General features: G+C 37.1%; 1 protein-coding gene across 1 annotated transcript in view; it reads right to left on the reverse strand.

The window, feature by feature from the left end:
* The window catches only part of DSG2 (desmoglein 2), a 39,422-nt gene that overhangs the window by 14,414 nt on the left and 8,286 nt on the right, over positions 1 to 16,722 (reverse strand). The window contains exons 2-6 of the mRNA XM_011361958.2: positions 8,107 to 8,142; positions 6,745 to 6,879; positions 3,127 to 3,288; positions 2,830 to 2,974; positions 1,820 to 1,986 (exon numbers count right to left, since the gene is read on the reverse strand). Of these exons, the coding sequence (XP_011360260.1) occupies positions 1,820 to 1,986; positions 2,830 to 2,974; positions 3,127 to 3,288; positions 6,745 to 6,879; positions 8,107 to 8,142 (645 nt within the window). The remainder of the gene's footprint in view (positions 1 to 1,819; positions 1,987 to 2,829; positions 2,975 to 3,126; positions 3,289 to 6,744; positions 6,880 to 8,106; positions 8,143 to 16,722) is intronic.

A 16,722-nucleotide genomic window follows, 5' to 3' on the forward strand; every position in this document is an offset into this window, starting at 1 on the left:
AGAGCTTTTCTAGAAGGGAAGAAAAATCTGGAGGAACGGTTGATAGTCAAATTCTTAAATATGTCATTGGTGGTATTATCAGATGAGTCTCTCCTTAAAACAGCCTGTGCACAGAAGAGTGCTGTTTAAAATGTAGTTTGCTCTATCCTGGAAGTGATGGTAGGACTATAGGAATTGGTTTTTTCTGCATCACACTTCATTTTCAGCTAATAGCTAGGCTAAGAAGACCTAGTCCCCAAGAAAAGTTGTTTAGTGAAGGCAAAGCTTGGTGAACTTTGTCCAGACATCCTGAGAGATATGATTCTTCGAGAATGTGTTTTTGAGAACAAGGTCTCAGATGTTACTCCACGGTGAACCCTTCTTTTTTACATGGTACCCTTACAGTGGCTCTAGTTAGTGTGACTGGAGTTTAAGAAGGAGCTGGGCAGCCAGTGCCAATGCATGGGGGTCCTGTGCAGGGTAGAACTGCTCAGTGAAAGGCAGAACAGAAGAGGTCCTAGAGCCAGCTGCCTGGGTTTCCAGTTTTGGCTTTGTCACTAACTAGCTGTGTTGGATACTCTTAATCCCTTTGACCCTCAATTTCCTTCTGTGTGAAATGGAGGATAATTGGATCTGTCTTACAGGGTTTCTAGGCGGATTAAATGAGTTAATATATACAAAAGGTTTGGAATGGCACCTGGCACATGACAAATGCCCAATAAGTAACAGTCATTATTATTGGCTAAACTTTCCATACTTCAGGGACAGCAGCTTATTAAAAAAAAAATCACACACTACTTCAAAATAATAATTTCTCATGCTAATTTTATGTAAAAAGGTTTAGAGTAGAATTTTAAGAGTAATAAAATTCTTTAATTTTACAAAGATCTTGATAGGAATGTTGAGCACAACCCTCTCCCTCTCTGGGTAGTAAAATCATTTTTCCACGTAATACAAAATATATGGACTACACTTTGATGGTGACTTATATTTGATGACAATACAATGTTGTTATGTACATCAACATTTTTCTCATGAGCACTGTTAAAATCTTCATGCATGTAGCATTTAAAAAAATCTAGCTCCCTTCTTCATCTAAAATTTCCCCTTTGAGTTAGAAATAAAAAAAAGTGAAATGTTTGAGAGAACAGCTTTCCTAGGAAAACCTATTCAAATTTTTCTCCAATTTGAGATTTACAATAATTCTTCCTTTACAAATAGTTCTATTACGCTAAATAGGGCTATTTTCATCTTTTTCCTTCCTCTGTATATGTATTTGCCGTAGAGAAGACTCCTGGTGTTTTGTTCCAAAACCACAAATTAAGGAGCACTGCTTTACAACTCTCTAGCAAGCAGAATCCCGACTGGAGAGGCCTAGAACAGCACTGTCCTTATGTAATTTTAAGTTTTCCATCAGCTATACTTAAAACAGTAAAAGAAATAGGTGATACTAATTTTAAACAAATATTTTTTATTTAACCTATGGTATCTAAAATACTATCACTTCAACATGTAATCAACAAAAAATTATTTATATTACTATTTTTTCATACTAATCTTTTTTTTTTTAATACTAATTATCACCATTTGGGTGATGATTTTATCTTATAGTACATCTCAGTTTGGACTAGTCACGTTTCAAGTGCTCAATGACCACATATAGCCAATGGCTACTATACTGGACAGCGCATCCCCACGAGAAGATAGTTCCAAGAGTATCCTATGGATGAGGAATATACAACAAAGAAGGAAAATTAGAAAAGGAATAAAGAGAGAGGAGTACCTTCAAGAAAGAATAAAGGAGAGTTTAAAAGATGAGCAACATAAAATATTAATTTACCTCTCTGTCCAAGGTAATACTGGTTGTATAAAGCTCTCCCGTATCTTTATTCAGGTAGAACACTGGAGGATAAGGAGGCTCCTGAGATACAATTCTATAGGAAATTTTAGAATTCAGAGTATTGGGTTCATCTGCATCTGTTGCGGTGATTTTCATCACAAGTGTATCTGGCATTAGAAACAGAGGTGTCCAAAGTGAAACTCAGCTTTAAGTACACTCACATACATTATTTTTTTATTTACAATTTCAGCTCATTCCAAAAAGGGTCACAAGTACTTATCAAAATCAGTTTACCAAGGTAAAAAAAAAAAATTGAATTCGGGGAGGAAATAAGTGGGAATGGAATATAGTAGTAGAAAAAAACAAGATGAGGGCAAGCCAAGGTTAGTACACACAATTCTTAAGGTGAAATCCTGAACACCTGCTACAGGAGGGCCACAAATTTATTATTTATTTATAATAGTTCAAATAACCAATACAAAGCAAGAAGAATGAACAGATACAAACAGGTACTTATTAAAATACAAACAATTCAGGAGAAGCACAGCTATTCTTTACACTATGATCAAAGAGCAATCTCTCTTGTGTCTTCATATAGAGCACTGGATTAAACATTGTCAATAAACCTAACAGTAGAAATAATATATGTCAAAGATCAGCAAACTACTGTCAGTGGGCCAAAGCCAGCCAAGCCACCTATTTCTGCAAATAAAGTTTTATTGGAACATGGCCACAGCCATTTGTTTTCGCAGAACTGCTGCTATAGAGACCTAATGTGTCACATCAATCTACCATATCTGTTCTGAGGGTAAAAAAATGCCATATACAATCTTTTGAACTTATCACACACAAAAAAACCCAGTTCCAAACCTAAAGCAAAAGATTTATTAATTACTATTTGTCCTGTGGTTAATACTCAGCTTCCATTAAGATAGAGGATTTAGTCTTCAGTTACACAATGGGGTTAAGCTGACCTTGAGTGTTCATTCATAAAAATAACAGACTCTTACGTGCTGCACTCAACTCTTCAACAGACCCAACAAAGACGTCCTGCGTGAATACTGGCTCGTTGTCATTGATATCGAGAACTTTAATGCGGAGTTCCAATGGTTTCTCTAAGTTATTTCCTTGTTCATCCAAAGCGTAACCAATTAGCTGAAATCATGACATAAACAATAGAGATTAGATTTAAGCTAAGGTAATTAAACTACCAGCATCAAAAAAAAAAAAAAAAAAAGTAAAATAAATACTAACTATTACTAAAAAAAACCCCTATAAACTAATAAATGTAAAATTGTTCTTCTTACCAGAAAAAATGGTGTTTCTTCTCGATCAAGAATGCTGGTCACGTTCAGTTCTCCAGTGTCTTTATTAAACACAAACACACCAAAAGGTGGCTCTGTGATCCCTTTTCCAGCATATTTGTACGTAATTTTTATTCCTCTTTCTTCTGCAATATCAGAATGTATCTAACATGAAAATAACAGAAGAATGTCTCAAGTTAAACTCTCCATAATTTACATGTAAACATTTTTAATGGAAAATGTCCCTCTGAAGGTGTCATGATGGTCATAGGACGGAGGTTGGAGAACACAAGAGCTCAAGAGCAGATGTGCTGGTGTTAGAGAACCTGGGTTCAAATCTTGTTTCAGTCACTCACTAGTTACGTGATACTAAGAGTTACTTAACCTCTCTGTGCCTCATTGTTCTTATTCGTAAAGCCAAGAGATACTATTGCCTACCTCTTAGGGTTGTGGTGAAGTTAAGATATTGCTGAGGGTACATCTTGTAGGGGGTAGATTTTAAATTTAGCATAGAAGGTAAAAACTGCAGAGTCAAAATCACCTTCATAAATACACTTGATCATCTGGAAAGTATGAACAAGGCATACTTCCATAGAAGTCAAGTGCCTTCCTTGCTTAGAATACTTCAGCAAATTAATTTTTCTAACCTGCTGGGTCTTCTGGAATTATAATCTTCATCCTCTATAAATAATTTTACTTGTATCTCTAATTCTTCACTAGTAAATGTGTCTTTGTGGCCCCCTATTAGTTCCTTGACTTTCTCCTTCAGACACCATTGAGGTCATCACCACCGACCTGCTCGGTCAGTTCTTTGTCCTGAAACCTTAGAACACTTTCTTCCTATAGGTTTCTCAACATGCACTGGGGCTACGGGGTTGCTGCTGAGAATAACCAAGGGGACAGCAGATGGGGTCTCCAACCTCCTGCTATACCCACTCTGCTCCTGGAGTGGAATGGTCAACCAGTGCAGTCCCACAATTACATGTAACTGAGTTTCTGTGTCTCTGTCTGCCTAGTTGTTTGTCTTTCTCTGTGCTTTTGTCTGTCTCTCTTTTTTTTTGCCAAGTATATGCATATACACACACATGAATATGTATATGTATATGTTATAATATTTATAAAAATATTCTATATTTTTAATGATTATGTGTATTACAGAATTCCACTTATGTTCGGAATACAATAAAACTGCATGCGAACATAACTGTTGGTTTGTGTACATACACGTATGCACATAAGAGTATAGAAGTATATATATACTATGCATTTCATAAGATCTGGAAGATACTAAACTGTTGACAATATTACCTCTAGACAGAGAATTTGGAAAGTTGGGGAAATTGAACAAGATCTTTTGCTTTTTATATAAATTTTACTCTTAACAACTTGTATAATTAAAATCAGTGAGAAGAACAGTTAATGCTTATTGAATCCCAAAGAATCAATGCATTTTAGGGTAATCTATTAGAAGATGTGAATGACTCAGCTATCCCAGAAAAACCAAACCAAACCCAAACAAAAAACGTAACTGCTTGTATATATATTATTATGTAAACCTATACTTAAAATTTTGGTTTTTAGAAGGCTTTTATATAATAACATGTTGCTGGAAAGGAAACTGCATTCTTCTGTTCTATAGTTGCTCTTTCTTTTAAGAGGCTCTTCACGTACGTTTATAAGATTGAAAAGATGAAAACTTGGATATGAACATTCATTTATTCCTACAAATGTTTACTGAGCACCTACTGAACGTTGGCATTGCTCAGGGCACAGGGCATGAGCCGTGAGCCTCAGGACGAAGCCCCTATCCTTGGGGAGCTTACACTCCATTGAGGGAGCCATATAATAAGATATAACAAGCAAGCCAGGCAGGAGACAATGTCTTGGAGTGGACTGTGCCATAATCCAAGTAGAATGGAGGAATGGGACACAGACAGGAAACTCTTTTAGGAGAAGACACTTGGGCAGAGGCTTTATGTAGAGAGATACTGCAAATATTTGTGGAGAGGGGATTCCAGGCAGAGGAAGCAGTAAGTGCAAAGGGTGAGAGGCTGGAATGAGCTTGTGTCGGTTTAGGGGTGTAGCAGAGTAGGGGATGTGAGGTGGTAGGAGCTGAGGTCAGAGAGGAGGAGGTCACGGCCAATAAATCCCCAAGAGATCTTATAGGCCAGGGTAAAGACTTTATTACTTTTACTGCAGCAGGAAGCTATTGAAATGGTCTCACTGAAGGGACGAACATGCTTTCATTTGTCTTTTCAAAAGATCACTCTGGCTGCTTTTGGGAGACTGAACTGTGGGGGATGGGGTGGGAGTTGGCAAGAGTGAAAGCAGAAACACAATGTCAGGGAGGTCTTTTGGTAATATAGCTCAGAAATGATGCTGACTTGGACTAGGGGGCTGGCAGTGGAGAGAAATGAGTAGACCTGGAATATACTTTGGGGGTGGAACTGATAGTACTTGCTACATTTTTGAAAAACTGGATGGAATTATAATGCCACTTACTGAAACGGGCAGAATTTATGGAGAACAGCTTTAGGGGGAAAATCAAGGGTTCAGGTTTGCACATGCTAAGCCTGAGATATCACCACACAATTTATCAAAAAATAGGACACTGAGCGTGAAAAGGAAGTTATTAATTATTAAGCCAGGACGATGGGCATAAAAACCAAGACTACTATCTCAAGCAGGATGTATGGTCACCCTACCTATTAGGTATCAGTTATTTTCATTTTGAAAATTACTTTTTAAGTGTAGGGTGGCAAAATATGCCATCAAAATATGTCACTTTGGTAGAGGGCTGTTTTGAGCTGAAGGCAATCAAGAAGTAGATACAAGGAAAGCTCTCTGCCGACCCCCTGTCTAAAAACAAGACATAAATTTGTAACAGTGACCTCATTCCTCTCTCTACCAAGGACAAAGTTAATCATAACCGACAACTTCAGACCCTTATCTGCTTGGAGATGGTAGGTACAAGGAATCCACAAAACAAACTTTACTAACTAGCCTTTTTCTACCATTAGTTTCCCATATATTTGCCTTCCCACAAGGCCTGCTTTCTTTACCTTGTCATTTCTCTAAAAATTTATTGTTCCTTTGCTAAGATGCTATGTAAGCCCAAATTCCAACCGAATCTTTGAGTTACGCCTCTCTGGGTAATCTCATGTGTTACAGGCAAAATACACGTTAATAAACTTGTTTTTCTCTTATTAATCTTTCTCTTGTCGGTCCAACAGGGCCCCAGTCAGAGAACCTAGCAGGGTGCCAAAAAAAAGAATTTTTCCTCCCCTACATATGATAAGATCTTCTTTTAAGTACTGTAACACTTTGTTACATAAAGATTCGACTAGTGATAGATGCCTTAACTTTTAGTCGAATCAAAACCTCAAATTATATATTTTTTCATGAATGATGCTGCATCTTCCAGAGTGGGAAATAGGATCTTAAAGTTGGTTCTTTCTGCTAAAAATTAAGCTCTGCTAATTTTCAAATACATGTAGAATATTCCAAGACTTAGTAAGTACATTATACAATTGGCTTTAAATTTTAAAGTGAAAATGACAGTCTTCTCACACCATGTTTTAGTAATGTACATATGTTTTCTGTTCCTCTATTAGAAGGTACCTTGGCAATCGGGTTCTTTTTCGACAGGTCCTCTCCCTCCCGAAGAGCCGCAGGGGCGGTGATCCAGGCACGCTTTTGCCGCACTAAATGAGTATGTTTGGGAAGCAGCTTATTTTCATTTCTTGCGTTTAAGACCTACAACCATAAAATATTGCCAAAAAACTATTAAGAACCCTCAGACATCAGTATGGTATCATGTAATTTACTAAAACTTTAAAAATAACAGTGTAAATTTTAAGGTATAAATTTCATATTTCTTAACAGGCTTCATTTTCAAGGAGGAAACGTAAACACACAGGCAAACCAGAGCTGTTCAAGAGGTGGTCTCCAAACTAGTGAAACAGTAGTTTAGTTTTTAGCAGTAAGAAAAGACTTCCCAGAGGGAAGTAAAAAGCTGAAGAGGAATTTAGTGATTTTACAAATGGGCAAATTAAATTAAAATACCATGTCAAGAATTTTTTTCTTACTAACTGAAGATGAAGTTCCATTTTTCTGTGGTGACATATTTTAAAAATGAATTATTAAATGTTTTAAGACTAAATCTTAGTAACCTATTGATATCAATTTCATTAAAATTAGTGAAAGTGTTAGTTAATTGTTTTAGAAATGGGGTGAAAGATTAAATTGCCCATCTTTAGTTTTCAGAACCTTTAAGTAGAAAACTATTCTGTGAATTTTCAATTGGGCTTTAATAGATACATATATATTTCATCCGAGGAAATTTTCAATACATCTGACCTAGTATTTTAAGATCAGAAATGATTATTACATTAGGTTTATCATTTTACTCTTTTTGTTGCTCTACATAACATGTACTTTGAAAGAGTGGTTATCACTAGGTCAGTGATTTTTTTCTTTTTAGTTGAAAAAAAATTCTATCACTTGAAAAAATTAAATTATGTACCAAAACATTAAAATAACATTACAGTTTATAAAGGAAAATGTAAAACTTCCTTCTATATTTTCACTTGCATTTCTGTGCACTCACTGTTAACAGCTTGATGAATATTTTTTGTGATCTTTCCTTATGAGCACACAGTTGCACATGTATAAAGGTCTTTTTCCTATAAAAACAGAATTACACTATACTTCTCATTCTGCTCCTTGATTTTTCATTCAGTACCTCATCATGGACATCCTACCACTTACCACAAATTGTTTTAACATTCTTATATTGATGGGCAGTGAGATCGTCAAAAAACGCTGTATAGAACATCCCTGGGTATATGTTCTCTGGACTTATTTGAGTGAGAGTGGCTGGGTCTAAGTCCATTTTTAATCTGGTGAGGAAAAGCCAAATTGTCTTCCATGAAATTAAGCCTCTGAGTCCAAAAGACAGAAATAATCCTCTTGGTTCCTTACCTCTAAATGGAGTGCATTTCCAAAGTTAAAGCAGACCTGGAAAATAAAATTATTTGTTGCTTGATACAATTTATCATTCAATTCAGTTTAAATAATTTTGTTAATTCATTTCCTGTTTGCCCCAAGAATATTCGCTTGTGGCTGCAGCGCTTACCCCGAGATAACCGCAAATTATGGTCCTAACCTTACTGCCAAAGTTTACCACAAAATAGCTTGCTTTTATTATTATTTTCACATCACTCTAGTATATCGATAGTCTTTGGAAACAAATGACACCATTCTATTTATACCATTCTGTTTTTAGTAGTGGTAGTTCCATTTACGAAATATATTAATTCTCAATTGCTGAAAATGTCAAATCCTAGAAAAACGTAGCATTCCTACGCGTGATGTTAACATCGTTCTCCAACAGTTGTTAGCCGAAGATTCCTTTGATGAATCCGACTGACGTACACGTTTCTGTTACATTAGGATTAGAGATAAACTCTCTTTAGAAATAACTCCAAGAACAGTTTTTATATTTTATTTTCATGTTGAAAACCAGTCAGATTTGCTTTAGCGTCAAAGAGAGTGTTTACATAAAATTAAAATAACGCTGGCAGCGAGCTGCACTTTTTTTTTTTTCTAAATAGGAAGTGGGTTAATGGATAACCTACCACCTGGGATATTATAGTGTTAAAAAAAAAAAAAAGTTTAACCACCACTACTATCTTCCTTTGTCAAAAGGAAACAAATTTTAATTTTTCCCTTTGCCTGCCCCCCATGACCTGGGACAGAGAGTGCAATTTGCACTCTTTCTGATCCACACTGCCTCCTCCAGGAAGCTGAGAACACAACCACTATCTGAAAAAAAAACACAAAAACTTTATTTTTGAAATCTTATCCAATCCCTGATCTTCTCCTTTTTCTGTGGTTTTCATCTCATGTTCTTGGGGACTCACCTACCTTTCCTCAAGGCCTTCAGCATGGTATTTCACCCTCCCTTACCCCACCCCCCCCACAGCTAACTCCCATCATTCTCTGCGGTCACACACACACCTGCCCATATTAAGACTTAATTCCTCCCCTTCCTCAGTCTCACCAACATTTTTCTTTGGTTTTTATCAAGCTCTGTCACAGTTTGGACTTCATCATTACTCAGAACTAAATATACTTATGTTTACTCTAAAATCTGCACAATAAACAACTCTCCCTCTTCATTTTCTTTATAGCCCATTAACCACCTCTTGCCTTCACTTGGCTTAATCTAAACCAGCACTTGCTAATATGGTAGCCACTTGTGACTATTTACAGTTAAATTATTTGTAATTAATAAATTCATTTGCTCAATAGCCGCATAAGGTAAGTGGCTTGAGATACTGCAGACATCCATCACTGTAGACATCTCTATTGGACAATTCTAGATTATCGCTAGCCATTCCAAAAATGTCAGTGACTCAGGGATCCCTCATTCCTTTGACCTTCTCTAATATCCCTGCCTCTCTTTTCCCCCAACTCCAAAAGCCTAACTATTATTCTCATTGATTCTGACCCTGTACTGACAACATTGCTCTAGAGAGCTGCATCACACATCCGGGCTCCCCTCTACAGGGCTGGTGTTCATTTTTAGGGTGGCCATATGTTTATGTTTGCCCACGAGAGCCTGGCCGACACCTGTTGTGCAGGCATCCCCTCTGTTAGTAACCCTTTCATTCTCAAAAGTATGCTCACTCAGACCGTAAATTATTATCGCCTTGTCTTCGTATCGCTTACTGTATCCCTATCATACTATTCCAAACCTCATGACCTCATCTAAACCTAATTGTGTCCCAAAGGCCCTACCTCCAAATCCCATCACACTGGGAGTTAAGGCTTCTACATGTGAATGTTTGGGGAATATACAAACATTCAGTTCATAACAACGCATAAGAGAAATCTGGCCAATGAGGTATCAGGAGTCTAGAAAAGATTATCCTCAGAAGAGAAACATGCAGAGCCTCTCTCTTCACCTGCTTTTGGAAACTGATGAGTAATGATGTGACATTTAGAATGTTCGTAGCCATCTGTGGACACGAGGAGAAAGCTAATAAAATGGCAGAAAAGCCAAAGTGTAACCATAACATCTTTGAGTTACAGAACTGGTCAAATCTGGAGCCATCTTATCTCTGATCCATTTCTTATGATACTAAATTTCTTTTTATTTAATCCACTGTTAAATAAACGTCAGGTTTTGTTACTTGTATTTGAAAGCAACCTAACTGATATATCCACTTGGCAAGGTTATTATACAAATTAAAATAAAAAGTATCCGTGTATTAATTGCAATGACTGGCACATAGCAGGCACACACTCAAGAGAATTATAATGGTATTTCCTCAATTCTAAGACTTGCATTTTCCTTATCTTAAAATTTCTGAACTTTGAATTTATTCACTTATGCCTTCCATTTCCTGAACTCCTACAATATGCTAAGTGATAGAACATTTTTACCCTCTTGGATTCTTACATGTTGAGGAGATAGACAAAAATAGGTTGTGATAAGAGCTGTAAAGAAAATTAAAGCAGGAGTAGGATGGAAGGGAGTAACTTAGGACTGTGGGGAAGCTCTCAGAAGAGGTTATATCTGCAGACACCTGAATGGAATGAGGAGACAAGGCAGACAGAGCCCCCTGCAAAGGGAATAGCTAGGCCACAAGTGGGAATAATAGCAGCGTGACTGAGGCTGGTACTGCTGGAGGGGACTGAGTCAGTGGGGATGATGTCAGGGCTTCTGGGTTTCTGGTAATCTTACTTCTTACTCTGGGTTACATGGTGTATTGTTTCTGAAAATTCAGTAATTCTGTACAGTTTGTGAAAATTCAGTAATTCAGTACGTTTTTGATATGTGCACTTTTCTATACGTGTTACCCTAAAAAGTTTCAAAAATTTGTGTGCATCTTAAAGCTGCGTGTTTCTTGGAATCTATGTAATAGCTCTACTATTTGCTTTTTACAGCATCTACTGCAGTAGCTTGTTTTCACAGACAATAAGGCATGACAGATTGAAATATTTGCTCTACAGTCATTGTACAAAAAACCAAGAGAATTGTACAAGTATTTTGTCAACTGCGGAACTGTTTATTTGATTTTAAAAAGTTAAGATTTTAACTATTCTTTTCTAAAGTAAATAATTTGGATGTGTCCTTGGGACTCAGTATCTCCCGCAGGGTATATTTGGTAATTGTCTGGAGATATTTTTGGTTGTCATCCAGGGCTGGGGTGGAGGTGGGGAGGTGCTAGTGCCATCTAGTGAGTAGAGACCAGAGATGCTGCTCAATATCTTAAAATGCCACCCCTACACCCCTCCATCTAAAGCAATTTCTGGTTCCAAATGGCAAAGTGCCAAGAAATCCTGATTTAGACCATGTTTCTCTGATTGGAAATTCCTGTAACACCTAGGTGCAAGAAGGTCCTACGAGTTCCAGAGGACCATGAAGATTTATGTAAATTTCCAAATTGGTAGCATGTAGTGGGCAATATAAATAATATAACTGACACTCTCTGTCTCTGTCCTCTGTTCCCACTCCTTCCCATTCCCCTTTGAACATTTCCAGCTCTGTAAGTCTGAGTGACCTCCTGTGGGGATGTTGTAAAAGGCTTTCAAGCATTGGAAGGACAGCTGGACAAGATGACCGTTATGGTTTCTCCCAACATATGAAATTTGTAACTCCATTTTTTTCTCACAAAGAACTTGGTGATAGAAAAATGTCATGTGCAATCTGCCTTTAAGACTGAAGAGGAAAGCTTCTAGTCTCTGTATCCAAAGCAGTGGTTTCAGATGGACCAGATAAATCCTTCAAAAGCATTCCTGACTTACTAAAATTGGAATTTTTTTTTTTTTAATTTCTACAGTTGAGTCCTATGTATCTTGTAAAAAACTGGCCTCCCTTGTTAACTGGTAAGAAAATAATTTGGTTTTGGCAGAGGCCCAAGGGAAGGTCAAACAGTACTGCAAAAATCAAATCAATCAATGTATTCTTTGTTCTCAAGGTCTGCACCTTTAAAAAAAACTTCCTGTTCTGAAGTCACCTTGATGAGTTTAACAAGCAGAATCCAGCAGGATTTATGAGTCAATGGATGACAGCTCCTCCTGGCTGATAAGTTCTCAGGAAGGTAGTCTATAAAGTTTCTCATTTTATGGCTAAATATAAATGACCCATACATAGGTGTAATTCCTATAGCCGCTTCACTCAACAGCTAATTTAAACAATTATATTTTTGTTTTCACAGCTGCTAACTTAAAAAAGACTTGATAGCCAAGAAAAGCAATATTTTGAACTTTAAGTTTTGAACTCTGAATTTGAATTTTAGATAGTAAAAATACATACTTTAAGTTTAACTGTAATAATTATATGATTTATCATAATTTTTTGCCTGCTTTTCAGATGTTTGGGCTAATCTTAATGTAACGAACTGGATTTGGGGTGAGTTATAGTGAAGTTAGCTTCAAAGAGATATTTTCTTTGCATTTATTGCCGCGATGATTTTTAAGATATGGATTTGGCAATGCTGTGACACCCTCGCATTGTTAGATCATGCTGTGCATTCTCACTTCAAGATGAATTCTGTGTAATCACGGACAGCTCCTATTTTTTCCTTGGTGTAAGAAACAAGGATAAATAAACTGAGGGCCCCAAAAAGTCAACATTATTTTATTTAGTGTCAATTCTTTGGCCCCTAGAACATTAAAAAAAAAAAAATCAGACAAGTAGTTAATCGAACTTTAACAACTCGTTAAAAAGGGAGCGTTTTCATATTTAATTTTTTTTTCTACTCCCAATGAGTTTCTAGTAGGGATGTTAACAGTCGTTCTCAAACTTGAGTGGCATCAGAATCACCTTAAAACAAAGACTGCCAGGCCCCACTTGAGAGTTTCTGATTCAGCAGTTCCGGGGTGGGGTAGGAGAATCTGTATTTCTAACAAGTTTCCTGGTAATGCTGATGCTGCTCGTTTGGGAATAACACTTCTGAAAACCAATGTGTAAAATCACAGAGTAGCAAGCGAAAAGGAAGAAGAGAGCCTGGGTAATTCATAAACTGAATAATAAACTCCAGATTACAGAGAGGTGTGAAACATTATGGATTCTAAATAAGGAAATTAGGCCTGAGTTATGTGTATCACAAGACGATTTTCCCACTTTACCAGTAATAACTACAACAGGATCGCTTTAAATAGTTTTTTCGCCTGGTTCATACCTCTTCTTCTAGCTAAAGTTTTATTTGATCCTGAGCATTTTTCGGAAACATTTTACCATTTTATTTGTATGTACTGCCTATAACTGCTACAAATGTTTTGGGAATCAGGGAAAATATAAGTAAATCTGTATAACACATCTCACAGAATTTGATAGACAAAAATGATGAGTGGTTTCCACCTTTTCTGATGCAATATATTCCTGAAAATTATACTAAAAATAGGGTAAAGAAAAACAGATTTTTCCTCCCAGAAGTTTAAGAAACTAAGAGCTTCAGATTGTTCTTTCTCACCAGTAGATGGCACTAGTCTATCAAGAAGGCTAACTTCAGGAACTACCAGAAAACAGCCAACAGTTAGTTGACTCCAAGGTCCACAGTGGAAAACAGGCATTTACAATTGACCTCAAATAAGTGCATGGCAAAGTTGAAAACAGTAAAAAATCAATGGCTTTTCAAGAGTAGTATGAATACTTTTGTAGGACTATTATCTTTGAAACCAGACGAATCTTAATTCACATCTCTTTTTTTATTTCCTTTCTAGCATTTGAACTTGTAATGAAACAAAACCAATTACCTAGTTCCAGAAGTTCAGGACTTATCGATGACAAAGTATAGAAAATTGCTGTAAAAGAAGGTCATTGTGATGTCTTCGGATTAACAAGAGGCTTATGGTGTGAGGGGATCTGGGTTTTATTGGGCTTCGCCCATTAATAACATTCACTAAATCAAATTACTGGCACACAGTGAGTGGTCAAAAAATGTTGAGTTCTCTTCCCTATATTCCTCTTCCCTCACTGCAAATTCCATGACCACAAGACAGTTCATGAGCACCTGGAAAACTGTTTGGCATGTAGTATAAGCACAGTAGTAACTGTTGAATGTGTTAAACAAAAATTTACCACTCAATTTAATACCTATCCAGGTATTAAATATTTCCTCTAAACAAATGAAATTCAGATTATGATTCCAGCTTTTCTAAACATCGAAAGATACCTTAACTTTTAAATTTTTAAAGGCTACTTCTGTGTCCAAGGCATTAAATTAATTTACAGATGCTATGTAACATGTAGATTCTGCTCGAATAAGTTTACTGTTTAGCAGGAGACAGAAAGTCTATGTAAATCGCTATAATGTGAGGCAGAAAAACTTAACAGTGTGAAGGACAACTACAAAAACAAGTTCTGGGGAGCTTGGAAAAGACAAATTAAATTACTTCCTGCTAGGGAAATCAGGAGGCTTTTAGAGCAGCAGGTGGTAATGGGTTTGGCCTTGAGAGAGAGCAGAATCTGTGTCTGTGCAGATAGGAAAGGGAGGTAAATACAGAGTAGGGTGCTGCAGCTCAAAGGTAGGCAGGGGCTGCACACACACACCGTCCTAAGGGCAGCACCCTCTCAGCCATGGCTGCTGCCACCCACTCTTGCCTCCCCTGCCTCCTGTGTGTATCTGATAGGTCTCCTGGTGAGGTGTACAGCATATCCCTTTACTGTGCTGGGCGGAAAAGAGGGTGAGAACCACTGCAGCTTCCTAGAGGTGAAAGGACCCCCAGCAGAATACTGCAAAAGCAAAGGAAGGAGATATTTTAAAAAGAGACAAGTGGTAAGTGTTAAAGGAAGATGATGATTGACTTCAGCCCCTTGTCCAATTTCTCAGCCCCTGAGTACTTCTGGGGTCAAAGGAGATTGGATCTCTAAGATGAGGCAGTGGGTATGGAAAATTCATTTTAACTTTTTTTTTTTTAAGTTTGCATTGTAGTCAATTTGAAAGAATAGTGAGATGGAGGCATTTTAGAATAATGGAAATCTGAACTCTGTCTTCTCATCTCCTCTCACCTCCATGCAAATCTCATTGTCTAATAAGCCAGGCAGCACTAGCTTGGCTTATGTAAGTAATTCCCATGATGGTAATTTTGATGTAAGACATAGAAAAACTTTGGTACAGAGTAGGTAGGTGCTCAATATTTGTTGAACGAATGAATGCATAAAATCTCGATCACCTGGAGAGAGATTTGGCATTTTAAAGAGGACAGAGATAAGTAAGAGGAATCTCTAATTAGAACCCCTCACTATTTGCCAGTCGCCATTTCTCAGTGGGGGTGCTACTACCATTTATGATGGGAAAAATCTTCATGAGTAGCCAATTTTTCTCGAAGGTTCTGGAGACTGCAGGTTTAGCATCCCTGGATTTCAAGTACTAAATACCAGTAGCATCCTGAGCCTTGTGACAATCAAAATGCTCCTTCCATACTCCTGACCCCTGACATTTCCTCGAGAACTCTTGTTACTGAACCGACCCTCCTGCCAGGCTGCCTCCTGCCCTGCACTGTGCTCTCTGGGTTCTTCTGCCTGTCTTTGATCACAATAGCCAAAGTCCTGGAATACCTCCTTTTTTAAAAATAAAGAGGCAAAGCTGTACCCAGTCGACTACTCTCTCATCTTTCTCAATCCTTTCCTGACCAACCCAACCAAAATTCTTTTCCTCTTCTTGCTGATTTGAACACTTCTCCCTAAAAACATTCATTAGTCTATTAGCTTTTTGTACCTCCCTTGGTATCAAGGCTGGAGACCCATCTTTCTACACGTTGTTCTGTCTTATATTCTTTGTTATAACTACAGTGAACTCATCCAGGTCTTCCAAGGAACTACACACCTATGTCTTCAAGTCTTTGCATGTGCTCTTCTCTCTACCTAGAACATTCTTCTTACTTCTTCTCTTCATATCATCTCACTAATTTATAATTATTCTCAAATCTTGGCTGGGATGCTCAGTCCTGGAGCTCCTTCTGTAGACTCTATGGTACTCTGAGTTCTTTTATCATCACTCTTCTTACCATCAACCATTTGGAAGTTAGCTATTTACCTGTTTACTAGACTGCAAGCACCACGAAGGCAGACTATGTCAGGCTTTTTCACGGTCTCACAATGTCCAGCACATTGCCTATTATCGCGCAGGGAGTCACTAAAGAGTGGTCATGTGCGGTTAGTTTCTACATAGTTTCTATTCTTGCAGGCATTACTCATCCTATCATTAGACTACAGTTTAAATCCTAGTGTTCCAGATTCTTTTACCCTAATCACCAAGCTTTGCATATGATAAAAATCTCAATAAATTTTTTAAATAATTTGAAAAAAACTAAAATAATGTAGTGTCATATATAGTATACATCTGATATTTTAAGCTAAAATTAACTGAGAATACAATCTTTCATCCTACATGGGCATATGTTTGAAAAATGTTATCAGTTGTTAAAATTTGCGGCACATTGAAATACAGAAAAAAAGCTGTGATTAAGAAATACTCAAATTGATCTAAAGCTTATTTATGATTTCAATTAAAGTTTCTGATTTTTACTATAATTTGGCAGTTTTAGAAATACCAATCAATTCCTATTCACTGTATAATTTTT

This window comes from Pteropus vampyrus, unplaced genomic scaffold, assembly GCF_000151845.1.
Source record: "Pteropus vampyrus isolate Shadow unplaced genomic scaffold, Pvam_2.0 Scaffold3, whole genome shotgun sequence".
NCBI classification, from domain to species: Eukaryota; Metazoa; Chordata; class Mammalia; order Chiroptera; family Pteropodidae; genus Pteropus; species Pteropus vampyrus.